General features: G+C 44.5%; 1 protein-coding gene across 2 annotated transcripts in view; it reads right to left on the reverse strand.

Moving 5' to 3' along the window:
* Nucleotides 1–23,941, reverse strand: part of XYLB (xylulokinase) — a 200,881-nt gene that overhangs the window by 133,050 nt on the left and 43,890 nt on the right. For both annotated transcript variants that reach the window (XM_030198171.1, XM_030198180.1), the window contains 2 exons: nt 19,676–19,804; nt 127–192 (listed from right to left, as the gene is read on the reverse strand). In XM_030198171.1, coding sequence (XP_030054031.1) covers nt 127–192; nt 19,676–19,804 — 195 coding nt within the window. The remainder of the gene's footprint in view (nt 1–126; nt 193–19,675; nt 19,805–23,941) is intronic.

Here is a 23,941-nt window from a genome sequence, read left to right on the forward strand (position 1 = left end):
CTGAAATTGGGTGGGCCTGGGCCCACCCAGGCCCACCCGTAGCTACGCCCCTGCTTCAAACTGTCCTCAGAAACAAAAATTAAGAAGGCACGTGATTTCCAGTAAAGGGAATTAAGTTTAACCAACCTCAGACTGTACGTAGACTGCAGGATTCTGCTTATAAATCTTTGCTATCTGGTTTCCGGTGAATCGCTGAAACAGAAATGCAGAGCTTCAGAAGACACATTCTAGGAGTCAACAGCAGTTAACACAATGTAATGAACTCAACACATTTCATGTCTAAAATTTGATTGGTTTGAAGGAAGATTAATTTGTTATCCCTTCAGGCAACCTGGACACTACAGGCAAGAATTCAGTCGCACTGTCAGAATTGGTTAGAAAATAAAAAGATCTAAGAAAACTGCAAAAAATTAAATGTGACTGGAATGTAATGATAAGGGACTATTATCTGTTCAGTACGGAAACGACAGAAAGAAAGGGAGAAGGACAGAATTGCAGGGCTTATGAGGTATGGAGAAAGCACTGTGGGTTAATCTGGGAAGAGGGAACAGAACATCTATTTACACGGGAGTGATCTGCAGACCTCCCTCACAAGCAGACAGATTTAGTTGAAACCATTCACAAAATTACAATGAAAGGGAAAGTGCTATAGATAGGTGACTTCAATTTGCTGAATGATGATTGGGACACCCCGGCTGCAGTGTCATCTAGAAGTAGGGAGATCTTGGATTCCCTACAGACTGAACTGTTTCAACAACTGTCATGGAACCCGCATGGGAGAGACTGATACTGGATTTGGTGCTTAAGAACAGGGAGAATGCTTGTGACGTTGCAGTTGGTGATCATCTGGCATCCAGTGATCAACGGACATGTGATTCAGTATTAAGACACAAATGGAGATGGTTCATTCAAAAGTGAGAGTCCTTTTAACAGGAAAACTCATTGTCAAGATGGGGAGATATCTCAAAGAGTTGTTAATAGAATTGGAACATATCAGAAAAAAGCCCATTCTTGATCCATCTCTTCTCATTAATTATAGACCTGTCTCAAACTTGTGCTTTGTATCAAAAGTAGTTGAGAAAATGGTATTCTCAGAGCTCAATCATTTTGTTGAGCAAAAATTAATTTTACATCCCAGGCAATCGGGTTTCAGGGCTGTTCTTAGAGAGGTTAGGTCACATATAGACAGTCATTATATTTATTTTTGTTACATTTGTACCCCGCGCTTTCCCACTCATGGCAGGCTCAATGCGGCTTACATGGGGCAATGGAGGGTTAAGTGACTTGCCCAGAGTCAGAAGGAACTGCTTGTGCCTGAAGTGGGAACTGAACTCAGTTCCTCAGCTGCCCAGGACCAAAGTCCACCACCCTAACCACTAGGCCACTCCTCCACTGTGTCCTTTGATCTTTCTGCAGCATTTGATTTAGTAGATCATTCATTGATTCTTTTACAATTAGAATCTCTGGGGATTTATGTTACTGCGTTACAATGGTTTCGCTCATTTCTCACAGATTGTTCTTTTTTTCGTTACATTTAACCCCTCTACTTCTCCCACTAAATCTTTAGTGTGTGGAGTTCCGCAGGGATCTTATTATTTCTCTCTGTTGTTTAAGTCCTTCAGCCACTCTTATTCAAAAGTTCTGTATCTCTTTCCACATATAATGCTGATGATATTTTACTGCTTTATAAGGTTAGTCCTCTTAATCTGGATCTGCTGCCTCTTCAACGCTGTTTTTAAATTTGTTTTATTGAACTTGTAATACAGAACATACAAAAGCATATTTGGCTGTTGTTCATCATTTTACAATGTAAATCTGCCCCCCCCCCCCCCCACACACTTCCCACAAACCCCCCCTTCACAAGTATACATTTTATGCTCATACATATTTATTGATAAATCAGTGAACAAGGACCACAAAGAACAGGCACTTGAACATCAATATAGCTGCTATGAATAGGTTTGAGAAGGCCTAGAGGGGAATAATCGAACGTCGCCGGCGATCTATTTTGGCGGCGGCGCAACAGCTGGCCGGAACCGTATTTTCAAAAAAGATGGCCAGCCATCTTTTTTTTCGACAATACGGTGTGGCCCGGCGAAATGCCTTGGATTTCGCCGGGTTTGAGATCGCCAGTTTTCTTTTTCCGCGATAATGGAAAAAACTGCCGGCGATCTCAAACCCACCGTCAAATATTTAATACCCCCCTGGTTGGGGGGCTCAGCACACACGGTAAGGGAGCTATGTACATGGGAGCAATTTATGAAGTCCACTGCAGTGCCTCCTAAGGTGCCCAGTTGGTGTCCTGGCATGTCAGGGGACCAGTGCACTACAAATGCTGGCTCCTCCCACATCCATTTGGACGTTTTTGACATGAACATCTTTGGTTTTGAAAATTGCCTAAAGTCCAAGATGTCCATATCTAAGGACATCCATCTCTAAGGACGTCCAAAGAATGCACTTGGTATTTTAGAAACGAAAGATGGACGTCCATCTTTTTTCAAAAATACGATTTTCCCCGCCCCCGGATTTGGACATTTTACAAAGGCATCCAAATCCCAACTTGGACGTTTCTTTAAAAAATGCCCCTCTTAGTTTCCCAGGACTGGAACATTCTATTTGTCATACCTGGTTCAAACTCAGCGTTCCCTCGAATCGGTAACGTGTCCGATATCTCTGCTGGGATCTTCCAATGTCCCATACACTCCCGCCACACCACCCTCAACGGGCAAAATAACACACTACATCTTATGTTGCTGAGGATGGAGGCTACAGGTGCATGTAACAAATACCAAAGATGCCAAGGTTTGAAATATTGTTGCTCTATAGATAGCAAGGTAAAGTTTTCAGTCTCAAATAACCAGTCCCCCATATGTCTATGCAGGCATGCCCTATTGTAGTTCTTAATATCTGGAAAAACCCATGCCTCCCTCCTTCCAAGCCCCCAACAACCTTCGAAAAGGGACCTTTGCCTTTGTCCCAGCCCAGAAAAACTTATTTAATAATTGATGTAAACTACGAATATCTTTAGTTAACAATCTTAAGGGCAACATTTGCATGACACACAGCCAGTGGGGAAATTCTATCATTTTAAATAACTGAATCCATCCATGTGGGTCTTCAACGCTGTTTATGTGCAATTGCCCAATGGCTCACGGCCCACCGCCTTGTGCTGAACCCTGACAAGATGGTGGCCTGTTAGTTAACTGGTCATCTCTCAATCCCAACTTCCCCTCTCTTACTATTTGATATTTTGATTTCACCAACAACCAATTTCCGATATTTAGGAGTACTCCTTGATTCTAATCTTTCTTTTGAGCCTCAAGTTTCTGCACTATGTAAATCACATTTTTTTCTATTATGTCAGCTGAGATCTATTCATTCCTTTCTTGAGCATGATAACTTTCATTCTCTAATTCTCTCCCTTTTTATGACTTGCTTGGATTATTGTAATATCATTTATTTGGGCATTTCAAACTCATTGCTTAAAAGATTACAAACATTACAAAATTCAGCCTTCTTTATCATTTACAGAAATTTGATCATGTTTCCCCTGCTTTGATTCTCAAACAGGCTTGGCTGGAACAGGATTCAGGATTCTCAAACAGGCTTGGCTAGAACAGGATTCTGGAACGGGCTTGGCTTGACTGGAACTGGATTCTGGAATGGGCTTGGCTTGGCTGGAACTGGATTCTGGAACGGGCTTGGCTGGGCTTGCCTTGATTGGAACTGGATTGTGGAGCAGGTTTGGCTTGGCTGGAACTGGATTCTGGAACGGGCTTGGCTTGACTGGAATCGGATTCTGGAACGGGCTTGACTTGGCTGGAACCGGATACTGAAAGGGACTTGGCTTAGCTGGAACAGGATACTGAAAGGGTCTTGGCTTGGCTGGAACAGGATACTGAAAGGAACTTGGCTTAGCAGGGAACTGGGACAGAACTAGCTCAAACATAGAGCAGGAGCAGAACCTGGCTCAAACATACACAGGAACAGAACTTGGCAGAAACAGAGCTCAAGAGCCAGGAAGCAAACTTGGCAGGCAAAGGATTAAGCAGACTAAGGGAAGACAAACAAACAAACAAACAAAGAAGCAATGTGCTTACCAGCACCCACAGCTGGATAGGAGTGAAGTAATCAGGTATGATGCTGGCTTCTACAGACTCAGAATAAACAGACAAGAACCATACACACAGGAAACAGAGCTTGACTAAACACAGAGGTTGACTTAAACACAGAACTTAACTATAGCAAGAGTCAAAAGCAGGGCTAGACTAAAAGCAGGATCCAAGGGTAGAATCAAACAGATACAGACACCAAGGGCAGGGTGTGGCTCTACAGCCAGGCTTTCAGGAAACAAGATTCAAAAGCAAACACACAGAAACAAATCAAAGCATTGAAACACAAGACTCAAAGAAACACAGAACAGACCTTCAGGAACAAAGCCAAGTAGGGAACAGACCTTCAGGAACAAAGCCAAGTAGGGAAATAATCTAAACAGGTAACACAAGATTGAGACCTCTTGCAAAGGCCACGTAGGAAAGCTCCCTGGGTCCTTATAAAGGAGTAGGCTGCTGATGTCACAAGTAGGAAATGAAGCAGAAGCAGGGAGACCAAGCGAGGCTTGGCTAACAGGAAGAACAACAGGAAATGAAGCAGATGCAGGGAGACCAAAGCGAGGCTTGGCTTACAGGAAGAACAATAGGGAAAAAGGCAGACTGGAGAGGTCACAGAGCCAGATACAGAGAAACAGTAGATCTGAACATAAGGGCACGGCCACAACCGTTAAGAATGTGATTAACATGTTAATAATGTGATTAAAGGGTTAAATGTTTAACGTGCATCAAAAATTAACGCACATTAATGTCACGCTCCCTTCTTTGCTCCCTTGGGCTGCAAAGACCAGCTGTTCGGTCCTGGTCCGGGTCGGCCCTGCTGCTGTGGTGCCAGGGAAGGTGGAGCCACGCACCTGCAACCCAGAAGTAACAGCGGAGGTATGAGCCTGCGGCACTTCGAGTCCAGAGCAAGGCTGGAGAGGCTCTAGGCAGCAGCACTGGGGCCTGTTGGAGTGAAAGGCTTCTGGACTGCATTCTCTCTCTCCTATTACCTGCTCCTCTTGGCCCTCCGACTTAGCCTGTAGCATCCTGCTTCTGACAAAACTTCCTGTTTTTGGGTTGGATGTTACAGAGAGAGGCTTTGGGCGGCTAAAAATAGCAGCACGCTTTCAGTGCTGCAGTGCTAAAGGCAAAGTCGGAGCTGCTTTCCACACGCAAACAAGGAACTGCGCTCCAGATGCCAGCAAGGAGCAGCGCTCCACACGCCGATAAGAAGCTATGCTTCCTACGCAGACATGAAGCTGTGTAGCACCTGCAGTCACAGAGCTGTGCTCCATTTCACCCAATTTGCAGAGAAGAGTTGTGCTAAACATACAGAGATGGAGCTACACTCAACAGGCGGTGGAGCTGAATTCCATACGCAAAAAGAGAGCTGCATGCCACACACAGACAAGGAGCTGCGTTCCACAGGCAGAGATGAAAGGTTGCAGAATAAGCAGCGATGGAACTTCACTCAACATGCCATGATAGAGCTGTCCTCAACATACAGCGATGGAGTTAAAACCAACCTGGAACTGTGGAACTGTGCCCAGCATGCAGTGATGGAGCCGTGCCCAACATGGAACGGTGGAACTCCATGGAATAATGAAGCTGTGCTCAACATGCAGCGATGGAGCTGCGCTCAACATACAACAATGGAGTTGCGCTCAACATACAACGATGGAGTTGCGCTCAACATACAACAATGGAGCTGTGCTCAACATATAGTGATGGAGCTGTGCTCATATGCAGTGATGGAACTGCGCTCAACATGAAGTGATGGAGCCGTGCTCAACCTACAGCGATGGAGCTGTGCTCAACATAGAGCGATGGAGCTGTGCTCAACAAGCAAAATGCATAGATGGACTCCCGGGGAACAGCCAGAGAAGAAGGTGCTGCCAGGAAGCCAACAGGAAAGGAGCACAACTTGTGGAAATGCAGACCTGGTGCTGCACTCTCCTGGCCCAGAGGGACTAAAACTACAAGAAGAGAAAGCCCTGTGCCCCAAGAGACACTCTCGGCCCTCAAGTGGTCTCTGAGCCACAATGACTGCCCTCCTAGGCAACCGATACAGAATAGCAGTCAACGTAGAGAAAGAACTCCCGCCAAAAGGGAGGTAAGCATCACGGAGCTGGAATCCATAGACCATAGGGAGAAAAATGCAGCCGTAAGGCAGTGAGGAAGAAACAACTCTCGCCAGGCCAGGAACAAAGAGGAAGCTGGCCACTAACACCAAACTGAGGAAAAACCAGCTAAGGGAGAGTCAAACTCCAGACCTAGAACAGAGCCACTTCCCTGCAGAAAAGTAGAGAAAAGCGCAGAGCTAAGAGGCGATAATCCAGATGCACAGCAATAGATCTGCTAAGCAGGAAAGGACTGTGTCCCTTACAGAAAAAGGAAGGAGCGCCAAATGTGCCAGGAGAGAGGTGCCTGAAACTAGAAAAGGCAAAATCCGCCTGTGCCAGGCTAAAACTCCCACCCGAAAGCAAGGGAAGGAAGGAAGACCTGTGGCAAACTAGTCCTAAAAAGGCACATTCCCATAAAGAGACACTGAACTAAGTCCAAGCAAAAGACTGTCAAGAATGGCGCGCCCAAGGGTACTCAGAAGAGGGATTTGAGCTAGCAGTTGCACATCAAGGGCAACTTGGACCCCCACCAGAAGGAAAGTACCCTGCAGACAAACCAGAGCAGGCAGGAGGGATCCATGGGGATGAGAGAACCAGAACCTCTCTAAGGAAGGGAGGAAAAACTGCTGCCAAAACAAGAATCAAATAGCAGGAGCGTCTCAAGCAAGATGCCAGAAGCAGCAGAGACTGGACAGTCTGAAAAAGAACTGACCAACAGCCGCGTAAGGCTTACAGGAATGAAAAAATAGCCCTGGACTAAAAAGACCAAGTCTACAGCCAAAAGGAGCCAGCAAGAGACTTCCCCCACTTTGGAAATGGAAAACTAAGACCTCCGAACCGCAAAGGTACAAGTTCCAGCAACGGGGCCGCCCTCTGAACCAGCAGCCATATAGGACCGTGAAGAGGAGAAAAACAACTGAGTTTCGTGATCCAGACATGAGCCGTGCCCCACAAAAAAGATCAAAGCAACTGGTACCAGCTCAGAAGGGTCCCTGATCAGAATCAGATGCTGGCCAGGGAAATTCAAAGAAACTTCGAAAGCGCCCCCCTAGAATACATTGCCAAAGGCGGGAAAATAAATCAGGTAACAGGCAAGAGAAAGAAGGAAAAACAAAGTTGCTTTTTTTTTTAAACAACCTTCTTCACTAGTGACAGGAATTAAAAAAGGTTTACCTCAGAGGCAGAAAAGGAGGGAAAAACAGTTTTCTTTTTTTTTTTAAACAACCTTCTTCACTAGTGACAGGAATCCATGTATCCATGATATATTGTAAGCCACATTGAGCCTGCAAAGAGGTGGGAAAACGTGGGATACAAATACAATAAATAAATAAATAAATAAAGGCTTACCTCAGGGCAGAAATTCAGATATACCTACCACCACAGAAGAGAAGAACCCCACAGGGGAGACAAGTTACTCCATGCCACAATCAACCATCACCCTACTAGAAAGACAGCCAGGGGAGGTAGGGGAGGGGAGGGAACCAGGGTCACTGGATATCACCCTAGCTGGCAGATGAGGAACTCAGGACCACTGAGTATCATCTAAAACTAGCCCCAACACGGCTACCAGCACACCCCTGGCTCCACTGTCACCAGAAGAATCTGGGACAGGAGCTACCAGCCAGCAATCCAGAGCAGCTGCATGATCCGTCCACCATCCGCTAGGAGACAGAGAAAATACTGAACATTCCAGGCTGCACGATAACCTTAAGGGGCGGTTTACTTGAAACTATTTTCTCTGTCTCCTTCCGCTGGTAGATGGACACAACCTGATTTCTTTGACTGGATAACAAAGTGAGTTGGAGTAAGAGAAAGCACTACATGTGGTGCATTTAGATTTTAGCAAAGCCTTGACACAGTTCCGCATAGATGACTAGTAAATAAACTGAGTGCCCTAAAGTGACTGACTGGATAGGAAACTGGTTGAGTGGAAGGTGACAGAGAGTAGTAGTATATGGAGCTCATTCTGAGGAAAAGGAAGTTACCAGTGGTGTGCCAAAAGGTTCGGTTCCTGGGTCAGTTTTTTTTAACATTTTTGTAAGCGATATTGCTGAAGAGCTGTCTGGTAAGGTTTGCCTCGTTGCAGATGATGGCAGGGTCTGCAATAGGAAAGACATCCCTGATGGTGTGGATAACATGAGGAATGACTTAAAGAAGCTACAGAAATAGTCTGGAATTTGCCAGCTAAAATTTAATACTAAAAAATGCAGGGTTATGCATTCGGGCTGCAAAAACCTGAGGGAACAGTACAGTTTTGGGAGTGAAAAACTTTTGTTCAGGAAAGAAGAAAGGGACTTGGGTGTGATCGTATGTGATGATCTTAAGATGGCCAAACAGGTAGAAAAAGTGATGGCGGAAGCTAAAAGGATACTTGGGTGCATAGGGAGAGGAATGGCAGTTGGAAAAAAAAGGAGATGATGATGTCCCTGTATAAGACTCTGGTGAGACCTCATTCTGTGTACAATTTTGGTGACAGCACCTTCAAAAACATATAAACAGGATGGAGTCAGTCTAGAGGGCGGCTACTGAAATGGTCAGTGGTCTTTATCATGAGGCGTTATGGTGACAGACTTAAAAATCTCAATGTGTGTATACTTTGGATGAAAGGCGGGAGAGGGGAGATATGATAGAGACATTTAAATACTCTGCAGTATAAATGCACAGGAGGTGAGTCACTTTCAATTGAAAGGAAGCTCTGGAACAAGGGGTCATGACATAGGATGAAGGTGAAAGGGGACACACTCAGAAGTAACCTGAGGAAATACTTATTCACGGAAAGGGTGGTGAATTCATGAAAAGGCCTCCCTGTGGAAGTGGCAGAGATGAACACAGTCAGGGCCGCCGAGAGCCGGAGCCGGGCCCGGGACAAGGCCGCCCCCGGGCCCCCCCACCCGAGGTTGCCGGGCCCCGCCCACCCCGAGGTCGTCGCCCACCCGAGATCGCCGGGCCCCCCCCCCCGCTGCCCACCCACCAAAGGTTGCCGGGCCCCCCTCCACCCGCTATCGGGCCGGGCCCTCGGAACTAACCTTAAGCCTCCTTTCACTTCGCAGCAAGCAGCGGCAGGACAGACCTCTCCTCCTTCCTTCCATGCCCCGCCCTCGCAGACGTTACATCAGGTGAGGGCGGGACATGGAAGGAAGGAGTGGCCTGACCTGCTGCTGTTTGCTGCGAAGTGAAAGGAGGCATAAGGTTAGTTCTGGGAGTGATGGAGGGCGGGCCAGGCGGCGACAGAGGGCGGGCCAGGCGGCGGCAGCGCCGGGCCCCCCTGGAGGCCCGGGCCCTGGGACTTTTGTCCCCCCCCCCCTCTCGGCGGCCCTGAACACAGTATCTGAATTCAAGAGAGCCTGGGACAAGTACATAGGATCACTAAGGGATGACATGGATTGGCAGACTAGATAGACCATATGGACTTTATCCACCTACATTTTTCCACGTTTCCATGTTTCTATTTTTATTACTGCCTCTGCCTGCAAATACTGTGTTGTGGAGAGAGTTTGTCTCTTTTTGCTTAAAAAAAATTAAGTAAACTCGTTGATTCAGAAAACCAAAATATGGCCTGGACTGGTTTATTGATTGCTAGTGGAATATAGAGTAAGTGGATTTTGTGAAAGCTGGTCCCAGCTTTGACCTCCCTACAAACTTTACATATTTTACTAAAAAGTAGCCTGCCCTACCTATCCAAGTGAAAAAAATATGTGTGTGAGGAGGTGGCTGTGAGTTGGCAGAATAGGGAAGAGATCGGTTTTAAGAAGAGTAACAAAATCTGGAAGGAAAGGAATAATGTGGATGGGAAAGAGAGTTGTTCTAATTGGGTTCCTTATTAGGAGCACGACGGAGATAAAAGCAGACATACTTGATGGTGCAGAAACAAACTGGAGACAGTCTACTGCAGAAGCAGAACAGACAACCAAACAGCGGCAGTGATCCGAGGAAGGACAAACACAGCAAGAGTTTATCCAGAATGTCAACTGTAACGAAAACAGGACCCAACCTGGCCAAGTTTTGGAAAAACCCTTTGTCAGGGGTTACACAAATTTCCTAATGCCCTGTTGAGTTTAAGAGAAAAATGAGGTCAAATGTCAAAAGTAAAAGAAAGCAGCCAACAGCATCTGCATAGAAAAAGCTCTGATCCAATTCCTGTACATGTTTTTGAATCTGTGAATGTACTATAGAAACCTATGTAATCCCTGGAGGAGATAAGGATCCAGGAGGTAAGAAAAAGACAGAATCAAGGCTTGGAACAAATGCCTGGGTAACTGGAATTGTGGGGAAAGGGTGGATGTAAAGGGTGGAGTGGAGGAGTAGCCTAGTGGTTAGGGTGGTGGACTTTGGTCCTGGGGAACTGAGGAACTGAGTTGGATTCCCACTTCAGGCACAGGCAGCTCCTTGTGACTCTGGGCAAGTCACTTAACCCTCCATTGCCCCATGTAAGCCACATTGAGCCTGCCATGAGTGGGAAAGCACGGGGTACAAATGTAACAAAAAAAACAAAACATGTTCAGTGGATAAGAAGAGAGATATAGAACATTGATGAGATCATGGCAGGCAGTGAAATTAAACAAGATATGAAAGTTGTGAGAATGGTTAGATGAATTACACTTTATGACAGGTGGATGCATAAACTTTCAAGAACAATTGTGCTATTATACCATACCAAAGCATCACAGTTTGTTTGGCACTTATTCAGACATGAATTGGATATGTTTCTAAGTCACGTAAATGATAATGAAAAAATCTGAAATTTACTCTGCAATTCAATCTTGTGGAGTTCTTTTTCCTTCATGTTTCTTTGTTTATAATGCAGGAAATACTCAAACAAAAAGATATAGGAACCAGACAAAGGGGAACAAGATACTCAGTGAAAGGTGTGATTCAAAATCATTCACACAAGAGATTTCAGTTTGAAAATGTGTACAACTTCAAAGAAAACATGCTTTAAAGGCAGCTCAAATTTTTCTGGTGAGCTTTGTATATTCACAGTAGAACAACTGCCAGCGAGCTGGCCTGATGACTCCATTGTGCACTGCCACACAGAAGATCTGATTCCCCATCCCAGCATATGCTCCTCGAAGCTGCCAGGGCAGAAGCAATGCTCAGAGCCACCAGTGAGACAGAGGCCTAGTTATCACACAGCAGCAACAGCCTATAGAAATCAGTGTGGGGAACATGAACCTCAGTGAAAGGAGAATGGACTGAGGTCTCCATAATGAATGCTATCCAGCTTATTTTCGAAGGAGATCGCCGGCCATCTTCCAACACAAATCAGGAGATGGCCGGCCATCTCCTGAAGCCGGCCAAATCGGTATAATCGAAAGCCGATTTTGGCCGGCTTCAACTGCGTTCCGTCACGGGGCCGGCGAAACTTCAAGGGGGCGTGTCGGCACGGTAGCGAAGGTAGGACGGGGGCGGGACGGGGGCGTGCGTTGAGATGGCCAGCTTCGCCCGATAATGGAAAAAAGAAGGGCGTCCCTAGCAAGAATTTGGTCCGCTTTATTTGGTCCCTTTTTTTTCAGATCCAAGTCTCAAAAAAGTGCCTGAACTGACCAGATGACCACCGGAGGGAATCAGGGATCACCTCCCCTGACTCCCCCAGTGGTCACCAACCCCCTCCCACCCTCAAAAAATAACTTTAAAAACTTTTTTTGACAGCCTCTATGCCAGCCTCAAATGTCATACTCAGGTCCATTGCAGCAGTATACAGGTCCCTGGAGCAGTTTTAGTGGGTGCAGTGGACTACAGGCAGGCGGACCCAGGCCCACCCCCCCCTACCTATTACACTTGTGGTGGAAAATGGGAGCACTTCAAAACCCACCCGAAACCCACTGTTCCCACATGTAGGTGCCTCCCTTCACCCCTTAGGGCTATGGTAGTGGTGTATAGTTGTGGGGAGTGGGTTTTGGGGGGCTAAGCACCCAAGGTAAGGAAGCTATGCACCTGGAAGCTATTTTTATTTATTTTTTTACTTTTTAGAAGTGCCCCCTAGGTTACACATAAGTACATAAGTAATGCCACACTGGGAAAGACTAAGGGTCCATCGAGCCCAGCATCCTGTCCACAACAGCGGCCAACCCAGGCCAAGGGCACCTGGCAAGCTTCCCAAACGTACAAACATTCTATACATGTTATTCCTGGAATTGTGGATTTTTCCCAAGTCCATTTAGTAGTGGTTTATGGACTTGTCCTTTACTAAACCGTCTAACCCCTTTTTAAACTCTGCTAAGCTAACCGCCTTCACCACGTTCTCCGGCAATGAATTCCAGAGTTTAATTATGCGTTGGGTGAAGAAATATTTTCCGATTTGTTTTAAATTTACTACACTGTAGTTTAATCGCATGCCCCCTAGTCCTAGTATTTTTGGAAAGCGTGAACAGACGTTTCACATCCACCTGTTCCATTCCACTCATTATTTTATATACCTCTATCATGTCTCCCCTCAGCCGTCTCTTCTCCAAGCTGAAAAGTCCTAGCCTCCTTAGTCTTTCTTCATAGGGAAGTCGTCCCATCCCTGCTATCATTTTAGTCGCCCTTCGCTGCACCTTTTCCAATTCTACTATATCTTTCTTGAGATGCGGCGACCAGAATTGAACACAATACTCAAGGTGCAGTTGCACCATGGAGCGATACAACGGCATTATAACATCCTCACACCTGTTTTTCATACCTTTCCTAATAATACCCAACATTCTATTTGCTTTCCTAGCCGCAGCAGCACACTGAGCAGAAGGTTTCAGTGTATTATCGACGACAACACCCAGATCCCTTTCTTGGTCCATAACTCCTAACGTGGAACCTTGCATGACGTAGCTATAATTCGGTTGGTGTCCTGGCATGTGAGGGGGACCAGTGCACTACGAATCCTGGCCCCTCCCATGACCAAATGCCTTGGATTTGGCCGGGTTTGAGATGGCCAGCTTCGGTTTCCATTATGGGCAAAAACCGAGGCCAGCCATCTCAAACCCGGCCATCTCTGACATTTGGGCAGCCCCAACCGTATTATCGGAAAAAAAGATGGACGGCCATCATTTTTGAAAATACGGTTGGCTCCGCCCCTTCGCGGCGCCAGCCCCGGAGATGGCCGGCCATGGAGATGGGCGTCCCCGTTCAAAAATGCCCCTCCACGTGTACCTACCACTAAACCGCCAGATCCTTCTCAAAGAACAGTCCATGGCAAGACCCCCACATTCATGCAGCAGTCTTGGGTAAATTCTACAGCACAGTTTTATTTAATTAAAACATTCACAAGAAACGGCACATCAACTTCATGATTGTTGACAACACGGTTATGAATACATAATTTCAAAGAGCACTGTAGGCCCTGATATCAATGTTCTAAGCATCTCTCCCTTTCCCTAACCCTCATCCCATCTCTTCCATCAAACCTCTACTTAGGAAGAACAATTCTGCAGCACATTTTCTCTCTCTTTTTTGTCTGGGTAACATATATATATATTTTTTGCTCTCCATTTGTCTTCCTTCTTAGTTTTTTTTTTTTTTTCGTTTCTTTCTGCCGTCTTACATCATCCTCCCATTATAGCCTGTCTCCTACATGTCTCTCATGGGTATTGTTCTTGTCCCTTCTACCATCCCACCTACTATGTCTCCTCTTCCCCACCCTCCAACTTTGTACCTCTTCTGTTTCTCCTGTCCATTCACAAATGTCTCTTCTTACTTTCCCATTCAAAGACAATGTTTTTCCTCACCAATTTTCTCTCTGCCTCCTTTTTTTGTTTAACTCTTTTATTTTGTAATTGTGAGCTCTGCAGGAACAGAAAAATACCTACTGTATCTGAATGTACATGACTTCAATAGCCTTCAGGCTTTTAGGTGGCTTACATATTTAGGTACAGTAGGTATTTTTCTGTTCCTGAAGGCACACAATTAAAAAAAAAAAAAAAAACAGCGGGATTTGACCTTGGGTCCCTTGGTTTAAAGTCCACTGCACTAACCACTAGGCTACTCCTCAGATCTGCATGCGGCTCTGTTCATAATGTCTACGCACAAAACACTCCAGCTTACCAGCCTGTCTTTCATCCCTTGTACACCTTCCGGTGCTCTTCAGTCACTCGATTCTTGTCGCCTGGTTCTTCTGTCACCAAAACTAGCTCACTATGAATCCACTCACCACTCTGTGGAATGATCTCCCTCCGGCTTGAACTTTATTTCCCTCATTTTAAAAAGCTCCTGAAAACGCACTATTTCACCCTTGCTTTTGGTTTTCCCCATCATGCAATCTAGTGATGGTCACCGGGCCGATTTGTTCAGAGTCAGAATTTTATTTTAATTTTGATTTTAACTTTATTTTTATTTAATATGAGTATGTTTTTTGTGTGTGTTTGTGTGTGTGTGTGTATATATATATATGCTACTCTTGTCTTTTCTGTTCATTTTTGGAGGTCCTTTCTTATTTTTATTTATTAACTAGTAAAGAAGGCCCGTTTCTCACAGCAATGAAACAGGCGCTAGCTTGTTTTGGGGGGGGGGGGGGGTGACTCACATACGCAAAGCAGGAGCATGGCCATCAAAATGGATTTCTTCTGTCAGCGCTGTTCGTGTTCTCGGTGCTGCAGTGTAAGTGAGCGGTTATGTCTTCATTGGTCCTGGTGCTCCGTTTCGTCCAGTGTCAGTGCTCCGCCCTCGTTGTCATCACGTAGTGACGCGAGGGCGGGGCACACACTGATGGAGAAAGCGGCTATCTCGACGCCTCAACTTCCAGTGGGGAAAGCTGATCTCGACGCTTCAACTTCCGTTGGTGGCTTCATTTAGAACGTTGGGGTTGTGAATTATATAGATAGATTTTGTGAACCACTGCGATCTTCTGCTACAAGTGACAGTGTATTAAACACAATAATAAACATAATACCTGAAGATGTCACACAGCCTGGTCTTCCTTTCCAGTTTCACTTTCAGAGGAGAGGGAGGGGGCACAGCAACCACTGGGGGGGTTAAGGAGTGTTATGCCTTAATCCCTCCAGTAGCCAGCTGCTCAATCAGAACACCTTTTTGTACCCTAGACGTGTCTGAAACAGATGTAACGTTTTTTTTCCCATTCAGTTATCGCTGTTATTGAGCCCTCCCTAGTCTCACCCAAAACACACCTACAACACATCCCCTTGCTATTTGGAAGTACTGCAGTGTTGGATGTTCCTTTTCTGCCTTTGAAAAATCAGGATTTCGATGTTTCAAGCATATGGACGTCCATTTGGGCTTTCTGCGACATCCATATGCTTCGAAAATAAGAGCCATAGAGGGGCATAATCGAACGTCGCCGGCGAAATAGATCACCGGCGATCTATTTTGGTGGCGGTGCAACAGCTGGCCGGAACCGTATTTTCGAAAAAGATGGCCGGCCATCTTTTTTTTCGATAATACGGTTTAGCCCGGCCAAATGCCAGAGTTCGCCGGGTCTGAGATGGCCGCTTTTGTTTTTCAGCGATAATGGGGAAAAATGCCGGCGATCTCAAACCTGGCGAAATCCAAGGCATTTGGTTGTGGGAGGAGCCAGCATTTGTAGTGCACTGGTCCCCCTGACATGCCAGGACAGCAACCAGGCACCCTAGGGGGCACTTCTAAAAACTTTTTAAAAATATACAAATACCTCCCAGGTGCATAGCTCCCTTACCTTGGGTGCTGAGCCCCCCAAATCCCCCCCAAAACCCACTCCCCACAACTTTACACCACTACCATAGCCCTTATGGGTGAAGGGGGGCACCTACATGTGGGTACAGTGGGTTTTGGGCGGGTTTGGTGGGCTCAACACTTACCACCACAAGTGTATTAGGTAGAGGGGAGATGGGCCTGGGTCTGCCTGCCTGAAGTGCACTGCATCCATTAAAAACTGCTCCAGGGACTTGCATACTGCTGTCAGGGAGCTGGGTATGACATTTGAGGCTGGCATACAGGCTGGGAAAAAAAGTTTTTATTTTTATTTTTTTAGTGTGGGAGGGGTTGGTGACCACTGGGGGAGTATGGGGAGGTCATTCTCCATTTCCTCCGGTGGTCATCTGGTGAGTTGGGGCACCTTTTTGAGGCTGGGTCATGAAAATAAAAGGACCAAGTAAACCCGGCGAAATACTGATTAACACCGCTTTTTTTTTTTTCCATTATCCGCGAAAGCCGGCCATCTGGTAGCCACGTCCATGCCTGCCCATGTCCCGCCTTCGCTACGCCGCTGCCACGCCCCCTTGAACTTTCACCGGCTCGGCGACGGGAAAGCGGCGATGCTGTCAAAAAAGCAGCTTTCGATTATACGGATTTCGCCGCTTTTGAGATCGCCGGCCATCTCCCGATTTATGTCGGAAGATGCCCGGCAATCACTTTCGAAAATAAGCCTGATAGGCTCTTAAGTATCTTTATAAAATGCTTGTGTAAATGGCAGAAATTGCGTTTTGAATGCAGGTGTGGACAGTAAACATTCACATTTAAGGTTCACCAACTACAAGCACTGCTTAGAGTGTGCTTGGTGCTCTGCTGCGTTCTGCCCAAATCATGCCCTGGCTATGCCTACCAGCAAAGTACACATCTTCTTGAGAAGGTACATACTTTTAAGTTAGTTGGTGTTTTATAAACTCTACTACTACTACTACTATTTAGCATTTCTATAGCGCTACAAGGCGTACGCAGCACTGCACAAACATAGAAGAAAGACAGTCCCTGCTCAAAGAGCTTACAATCTAATAGACAAAAAATAAATAAAGTAAGCAAATCAAATCAATTAATGTGAACGGGAAGGAAGAGAGGAGGGTAGGTGGAGGCGAGTGGTTACGAGTCAAAAGCAATGTTAAAGAGGTGGGCTTTCAGTCTAGGATGGTTTAAATTTTTGCGGGGATGGGTGGGGATGGGTAAGATTCCAGTGGGGATGGGTGGGGACGGGTAAGATTCCAGCGGGGACGGGCGGGGACGGGTAAGATTTCTGTCCCCGTGCAACTCTCTAGTCTAGATTTAAAGGTAGCCAAGGATGGGGCAAGACGTAGGGGCTCAGGAAGTTTATTCCAGGCGTAGGGTGCAGCGAGACAGAAGGCGCAAAGTCTGGAGTTGGCAGTAGTGGAGAAGGGAACAGATAAGAAGGATTTATCCATGGAGCGGAGTGCACGGGAAGGGGTGTAGGGAAGGACGAGTGTGGAGAGATACTGGGGAGCAGCAGAGTGAGTACATTTATAGGTTAGTAGAAGAAGTTTGAACAGGATGCGAAAACGGATAGGGAGCCAGTGAAGGGTCTTGAGGAGAGGGGTAGTATGAGTAAAGCGACCCTGGCGGAAGATGAGACGGGCAGCAGAGTTTTGAACCGACTGGAACTCCTCTGGATGGCTACTTCTACTGCACTTATTCCAGATGTATTTACGTTTTCTAATGATCTTCCATTAAAAGTAGAGCAAACATCTTAGGTTCTAGGTTTCATTTTGGATTCAACTCTATCTCTTGAACTTCAAGTTAGTTATATTGTTAAGACAGTGTGTTTTAAACTGCGACAGCTGCGCAATGTATGTGCTTATTTTTATAAGAAAAACTTCTATTTTGGTTCAAGCATTGGCATTAACTCATCAGATTACTGTAATAGCTTGTATTCTACTATTACAATGAAATTATGCGCTAAACTCCAGATTCTTCAAAACACGGCCGCTAAACTTATTTTCTTCATATGAAGAAGCTTGATAGAGTGACCCTGGCCTTGATTTCTTTTCACATCTTCCTGTACAGGCTCAAATCTATTTTAAGCTTGCCTGTTTTGTGTTTAAAATGTTTAATGGATTGTCCCCAGTCTATCTGTTAAACCTGGTTGCTTTTCCTCTGCTTAGAAGGTCTTCTACATCCAAAAATACTTTTCTCCTTTTATTTCCATCCAGGGGTGTAACCAGACCTCATGGTGGGAGGGGGCCAGAGCCTGAGGTGGGGGGGGCACATTTTAGTCTGCCCCCCACACACACACAGCCTCAGTGCTCCCCACCCACTGCTGCAGCAAAGTACCTTGGCTGGCGGGGGTCCCCAATCCCCGCCAGCTGAAGCCTTCTCCAGCGCCGGTCTCTAGCACCACTGCATTGCTTGCCCTGCTTTCTCTTCCTCCTCACATCCTGCATGCTCCTTTAAGTGAAACTGAGCGTGCTCATTTTCACTAAAAGGAGCGTGCAGGACGTGAGGGGGAAGAGAGAGCAGGGAAGGCAACACGGCGGTGCCAGAGACCGGCGCTGGACAAGGCTTCAGCTAGCGAGTGTTGGGGACCCCCGCCAGCAAAACCAGGGGCCTGGAGGAAATTGGGGGGGGGGGGCCAGGGCCCCGTGGCTACGCCACTGTTTCCGTCATTTGTGGGGATCAGGTTTAAGAAAATCTTGGAGAATTCCTTTAGCTTTCAGGTTGTACAGTTCTGGCTTTCATTACCTGCTGTGTTACATGCAACTTTTTCTTATAGCTCCTTTAGAAAAGAACTAAAGACATTTTTATTTAAGAAATTTTATGCTTAATTTTTTTTTCCAATAATGTTTGAATGTTCTTAACCGCTTTGAACAACCATTCGGAAGGAGTCGGCGATATATAAGCAACATATCATCTTCATCATCATAAAAGGCCTTTTAAGTGCGTATGAGGCTACATACACATGAAAAGGACTTTAAAAGACTACCCCGTGATAACTCAAGACTTTATCATACACTATCATGGTACCTGCCATCGCTACCTGATGTAAAAATATATGTGCTCCTTCCAACTGAAGAGAAATCGGTGTAACAGACACTAAACTGTGCCATAGACTCTGAGGGCCTCTTTTATCAAGCCATGTTAGTGGCTCCTGGTGCGGTAATGCTGACAAAACCCATTCACTTTGAATGGGCTCCGTCAGAGTTGCTGCACAGGAATCGCTAGTGCGGCTTGATAAAAGAGGCCCCCTGAGTCTCCAGTTTCGTGCAGTATCTCCACCCATGGAATTTTAGCGACAATATTCTGCTGTCACAGGATGCTGCAGCCACTGGGCCCTTCTTTGCTCCTCACAGCTGCTCATTTTTTCCCTTTATGGTGCCTGCTGCTGTCATCTGCCCCCTCCAAATCTCCCCTCCCCAGCAATTGCGCTCTCTCTCTCCGCTAGTCCTTCATCTTAGCTGTCTAATTTTGGGACGATTGTCACTTAGGATTTTCTCTGTTGCTCCTTCTCCTTTTAATGGTGACCCACTCTGTCACTGCACTTTTGTTTCCTTCTTTTTCTTACATTTTTATTTATTTATTTACTTATTAGGATTTATTCACCGCCTTTTTGAAGAAATTCACTCAAGGCAGTGTACAGTAAGAATAGATCAAATATAAACCGATTTTATTAGTAGCAAAACTTTCCAATGTGAATGACAGAAGGGAAAATTTAATTTAACAGTGAAATGACATAGAAGAACACAGTATTTCACATAGATATTCTTCAAACTTTGTGGTATAAGAGGGACGAGCCACACTCTAGAATGTTCTGTACTGTCCACACACAGTGCCTACCTCATAAGCCCTTGAGCCAGTGATATTAGCCAGTTGCTGGGCTCCTCCAACAGATTCTTCTAGATGACGACACTCCTGTGTTGTACTTGAATCCATCCAGATAGGGCTGTCACTGACAGCAAAAGAATCCTAGAAAAATATTGCAAAAGAAATGGTCATTCCCACATGGCCCCACTCACAAAGGTTACTGTCTTTGGCCCAGTGGCGTAGCCACAGGTGGGCCTGGGTGGGCCAGGTCCCACCCACTTAGAGCTCAGGCCCACCCAACAGTAGCACATGTTTAGCGGTAGCTGGCGGGGATCTCAAGCTCCGCCAGCTGAAGACTTCCCCCCGATGGTAACAAAAATGCTACTCTCCATGATACCGGCACCTCAGTTTTCAGCGCATACCTACTGCAGACTGCCAAGGTGAAAAGAAGCATTTTCCTGCCAGCTGAGATACATTTTTGGTGGTGGTTGGGTGGGAGAGAGAACACTTGGTGCCCACCCATTTCTTGCCTAGGCCCTCCCAAAATCTATTATATGGCTACGCCCCTGCTTTGGCCACAGAAAGTGGTGTCTTTTCTCCTTTCCTAAAAGCTGCCTTGCATTTATTGGAGAACATTACAACCTTTAGGAAATTACTGAGAGCGTGCTTGTTCTCCAAGTTTAGGCAAGAAAACATCACAAATGAAATCTAGGTTTATGGAGATTTTAATAAAACTAACTTTGGAGTTTTTATTGGTAATGATTGTGGAGCATTCTCAGGATGTGGTACATAACAGGATTTAATGGCATGGAGCAGTAGTTATGCTGTGGGTTTATGTATTATGTTTAATGTTATTGTTTTGTTGTATTAGATTTGTATTTTATTTTATTGGTTTCATGTTATGCATGTTTGTTGATAATGTGGAATATAAGGGCACTGTTTACTAAGCCGCATTATAAACGCATTAGTGTTTTTAATGCACTTTAACAGCCATGTATGTGCGTTAACCGTGTACGTACCTACAATATACCTATAGTCATCTACATGGTTAGCATGCGTGCTAATTTTAGGCGCATTAAAAATGTAAATGCACCTTAGTAAACAGGGCCCTAAATGTTTTAAATAAATAATTTACGTAATGAGATATGTGCTGCATTGGGTTGCAAAATAATATGAGCTGTTTAACTGCTGAATGCCTTTTTTCTAAATTGATATTACCTGTGGCTCCCAGATAGAAGCTTCATGGTTAAGGTATAAATCATTTTTATTAGTTTTAAACCACAATAAAAACTAACCCCCCCCCCCCCCCATTGCTACTAAGCCATGTAGCAATGCACACACAGCCCATTCAAAGTGAATGGGCTGTGTCGACATCAGCACATGACAACCGCTAGTGCAGCTTTGTAAACAGGGGGGGGGGGGGGGGGGCAGGACTCTATCACATCCAAAAATCAAAAACCATAATCTTAACACACAATTGAAGTTTATAAAGTGAGACATTTCCCTTCCTAAAGTTCTGCTATCCCAAGATCCTCATCTAAAAGACAAGGGATAAACAGGACTGTGGAGTCGGTACACCAAACCTTCGACTCTGACTCCAACTCTAACTGTACTCCAATTCTGACTCTGCCTCTGACTCCTACTGTTATTTGGCTTTAAAGGTCCCTTTTACCAAGCTGCTACAAAAGGGGGCCAGTGCTGGCACGTGTTTTACACACACGCCAAGGCCCCCTTTTACAGCAGCTGGTAAAAGGGAAGTCTTGCCTTCCTGTAGGAAATCGCTGTGCGGCAAGTAAAGCAGTTGCCGCCTGGTAAAAGGAGCCCTAACAGATCTAAAGTACTGGTATATGATAATACAACTCATATTTTACCAGTACTTTACATCCAGGACTATATATATATATATATATATATATATAAGCAAATTCTAATACAACTATTAATACTTATAAATCTTTATTTCATTATTACACATTTTACATATTCATATTATTGTTCATTATTTATTAAAACCCACAAATAACCATTCATTCTTCATTCATTCATACATAACATACATATATCCTCACATTTTTAAACCTATTCAAATACTCTAATACACACATATATTTTCTCAAACTTGCCAATTAAGTCCGACAGTGGTAAACCTAACCAGCTAACAGTGCACTCAATGCGATGATACACAAATCTAGTGCTCAAAAGTTCTTCCAGGTTCTTCCAAGGACCCAATCACTTTGAAGTTATCCAAAAACTAGTATCATTCCGATGTAGACAAATTTTCCATTGTGCAAAAAAAGTCCACTGTTACTTCACTTAATAGGCAAAATTGTCCTTAAAATATTTTACTCCAAAACCATATATCTCCTGGAAATTTTTGTAATTTTCACCATCTTAGTTCAATCAGCTACTAGCACATAACTGCTTGCACTGTTCCTCGTAGTTGAAGACATGAAGACATCACTGGTTTAGATTTGGCAATACAATCTCTTTTTCACCAGGACTTTTCTTTTGCTTATCCTACCTTTGTTTACCTTTACATACTCAACTTACTTATTCTCAAAACCTCACTTTCAGTGCTTATAACATTCTCCTTAAGACCTTGCTATTGTAATTGTATTAACTATGTAAGCCGCATTGAGCCTGCAATGTGTGGGAAAGCGCGGGGTACAAATGTAATAAATAATTACATATATATATATATATTGTATCTAAGTATAAAATAACAAATTTACACACTTTTTTAAAACTCAATATCTAAACAGGTGATATGATAATTTCTTGGAATTTGGGAGTGGGGGTGACTTCAAAACATCCTGCAAACCCTTAACAGACTTAAGGTAAATATCGCTATGTTACAGGAGACTCATCTCTGTTCGGAAAAGAGCCTTTGGGGCTGGTCTGAGGAAGACAGATCAACTGAAGAAAAGAAAAAAAGTTTATTTATCTAGGACCATATTTTTTAAATTTATGATTCAGATATGTTTTTATTTGATTTTTTTTCAATGTTATGTTTTACTTATTAAGAAAGCATATGTTTTAAGTTCATTTATTATGTCATTTCATATATTCTGATATTGTTTGGGATTTATTTTTTACTGTTTTAACACAAGTTCTACATCCATTCAGTTGTTTTGGTGCTCCCCTTGTTCCAATGAGGTCATTTTTTGTCATTAGAATGCATCCAAGATTTTTATAAAATCACAACTTTGTTTTAGATTTTTTAGCAATTTTAATAGCATTTTAAAATATATTATAGGGCTTTGAGTAAGGCACAGTGTGCTCCATCTAGATTCACTATTTGTTTTTAGTTTAATTTTTTGGATTAAGTTGTTATTTCTTAACCACTTATGTCCCTTTTAACATATATTACTACTACTACTATAAATCATTTCTATATATTTTTTTATTTTTGGTTAAAATTCTTAAAGCAGTGCCTTGGCTCACCCACAAATGATTTTTTTAATCCCTTTAGGGATTTTATTGAAAGCTTAAATGATTATTTTTATAGTTAACCTATGACCTGGTCATAGTGCATATATAGCAGTTTCACTTTCAAGATGGTAGAACCTCGCTAATCTCTGTGAGAAGATCCCAGGGAGGAGTTGCTACTCAGCAATAGTTGCTGTTTTGTGTGATGCAGGTGCTACTATTTGTAAGTACAACTGGATTATTCATCTTTTTGATATAAGCTTTTGTTTTAGAGTTTGATTTTAAAAATAGTTTTCCTTTGGTTTTAATCTTTAGGCAGTCTTGGATGCATATCTGCTATTTCAGGGGAAGCACATTTTTATCCCTCTCCTTAAATCACTTCATTGGCTTCCGATCAGATATCGCATACAATTCAAGCTCCTCCTCCTCCTTACCTACAAATGCACTCAGTCTGCGGCTCCTCACTACCTCTCCACCCTCATCTCCCCCTATGTTCCTGCCCGCAACCTCCGCTCACAGGACAAAGCCCTTCTCTCAGTACCCTTCTCCACTACTGCCAACTCCAGGCTCCGCTCACTCTGCCTTGCCTCACCCTATGCCTGGAATAATCTTCCTTTACCCATACGCCATGCCCCCTCCCTACCCATCTTCAAATCTCTGCTTAAAACTCACCTCTTCAATGCTGCCTTCGGCACCTAACCACTCGATAAATATAAAATACCCCAATCTATCCACCCTATCAGATTAACTGTTCACTCGTCCTCTAGATTGTTCACTTGTCTTTAGTTTGTTCTCTTGTCTTTTAGATTGTAAGCTCTTTGAGCAGGGACTGTCCTTCTATGTTTGAATTGTACAGCGCTGCGTAACCCT

The sequence above is a fragment of the Microcaecilia unicolor genome, chromosome 1 (genome assembly GCF_901765095.1).
Source record: "Microcaecilia unicolor chromosome 1, aMicUni1.1, whole genome shotgun sequence".
Lineage (NCBI taxonomy): Eukaryota > Metazoa > Chordata > Amphibia > Gymnophiona > Siphonopidae > Microcaecilia > Microcaecilia unicolor.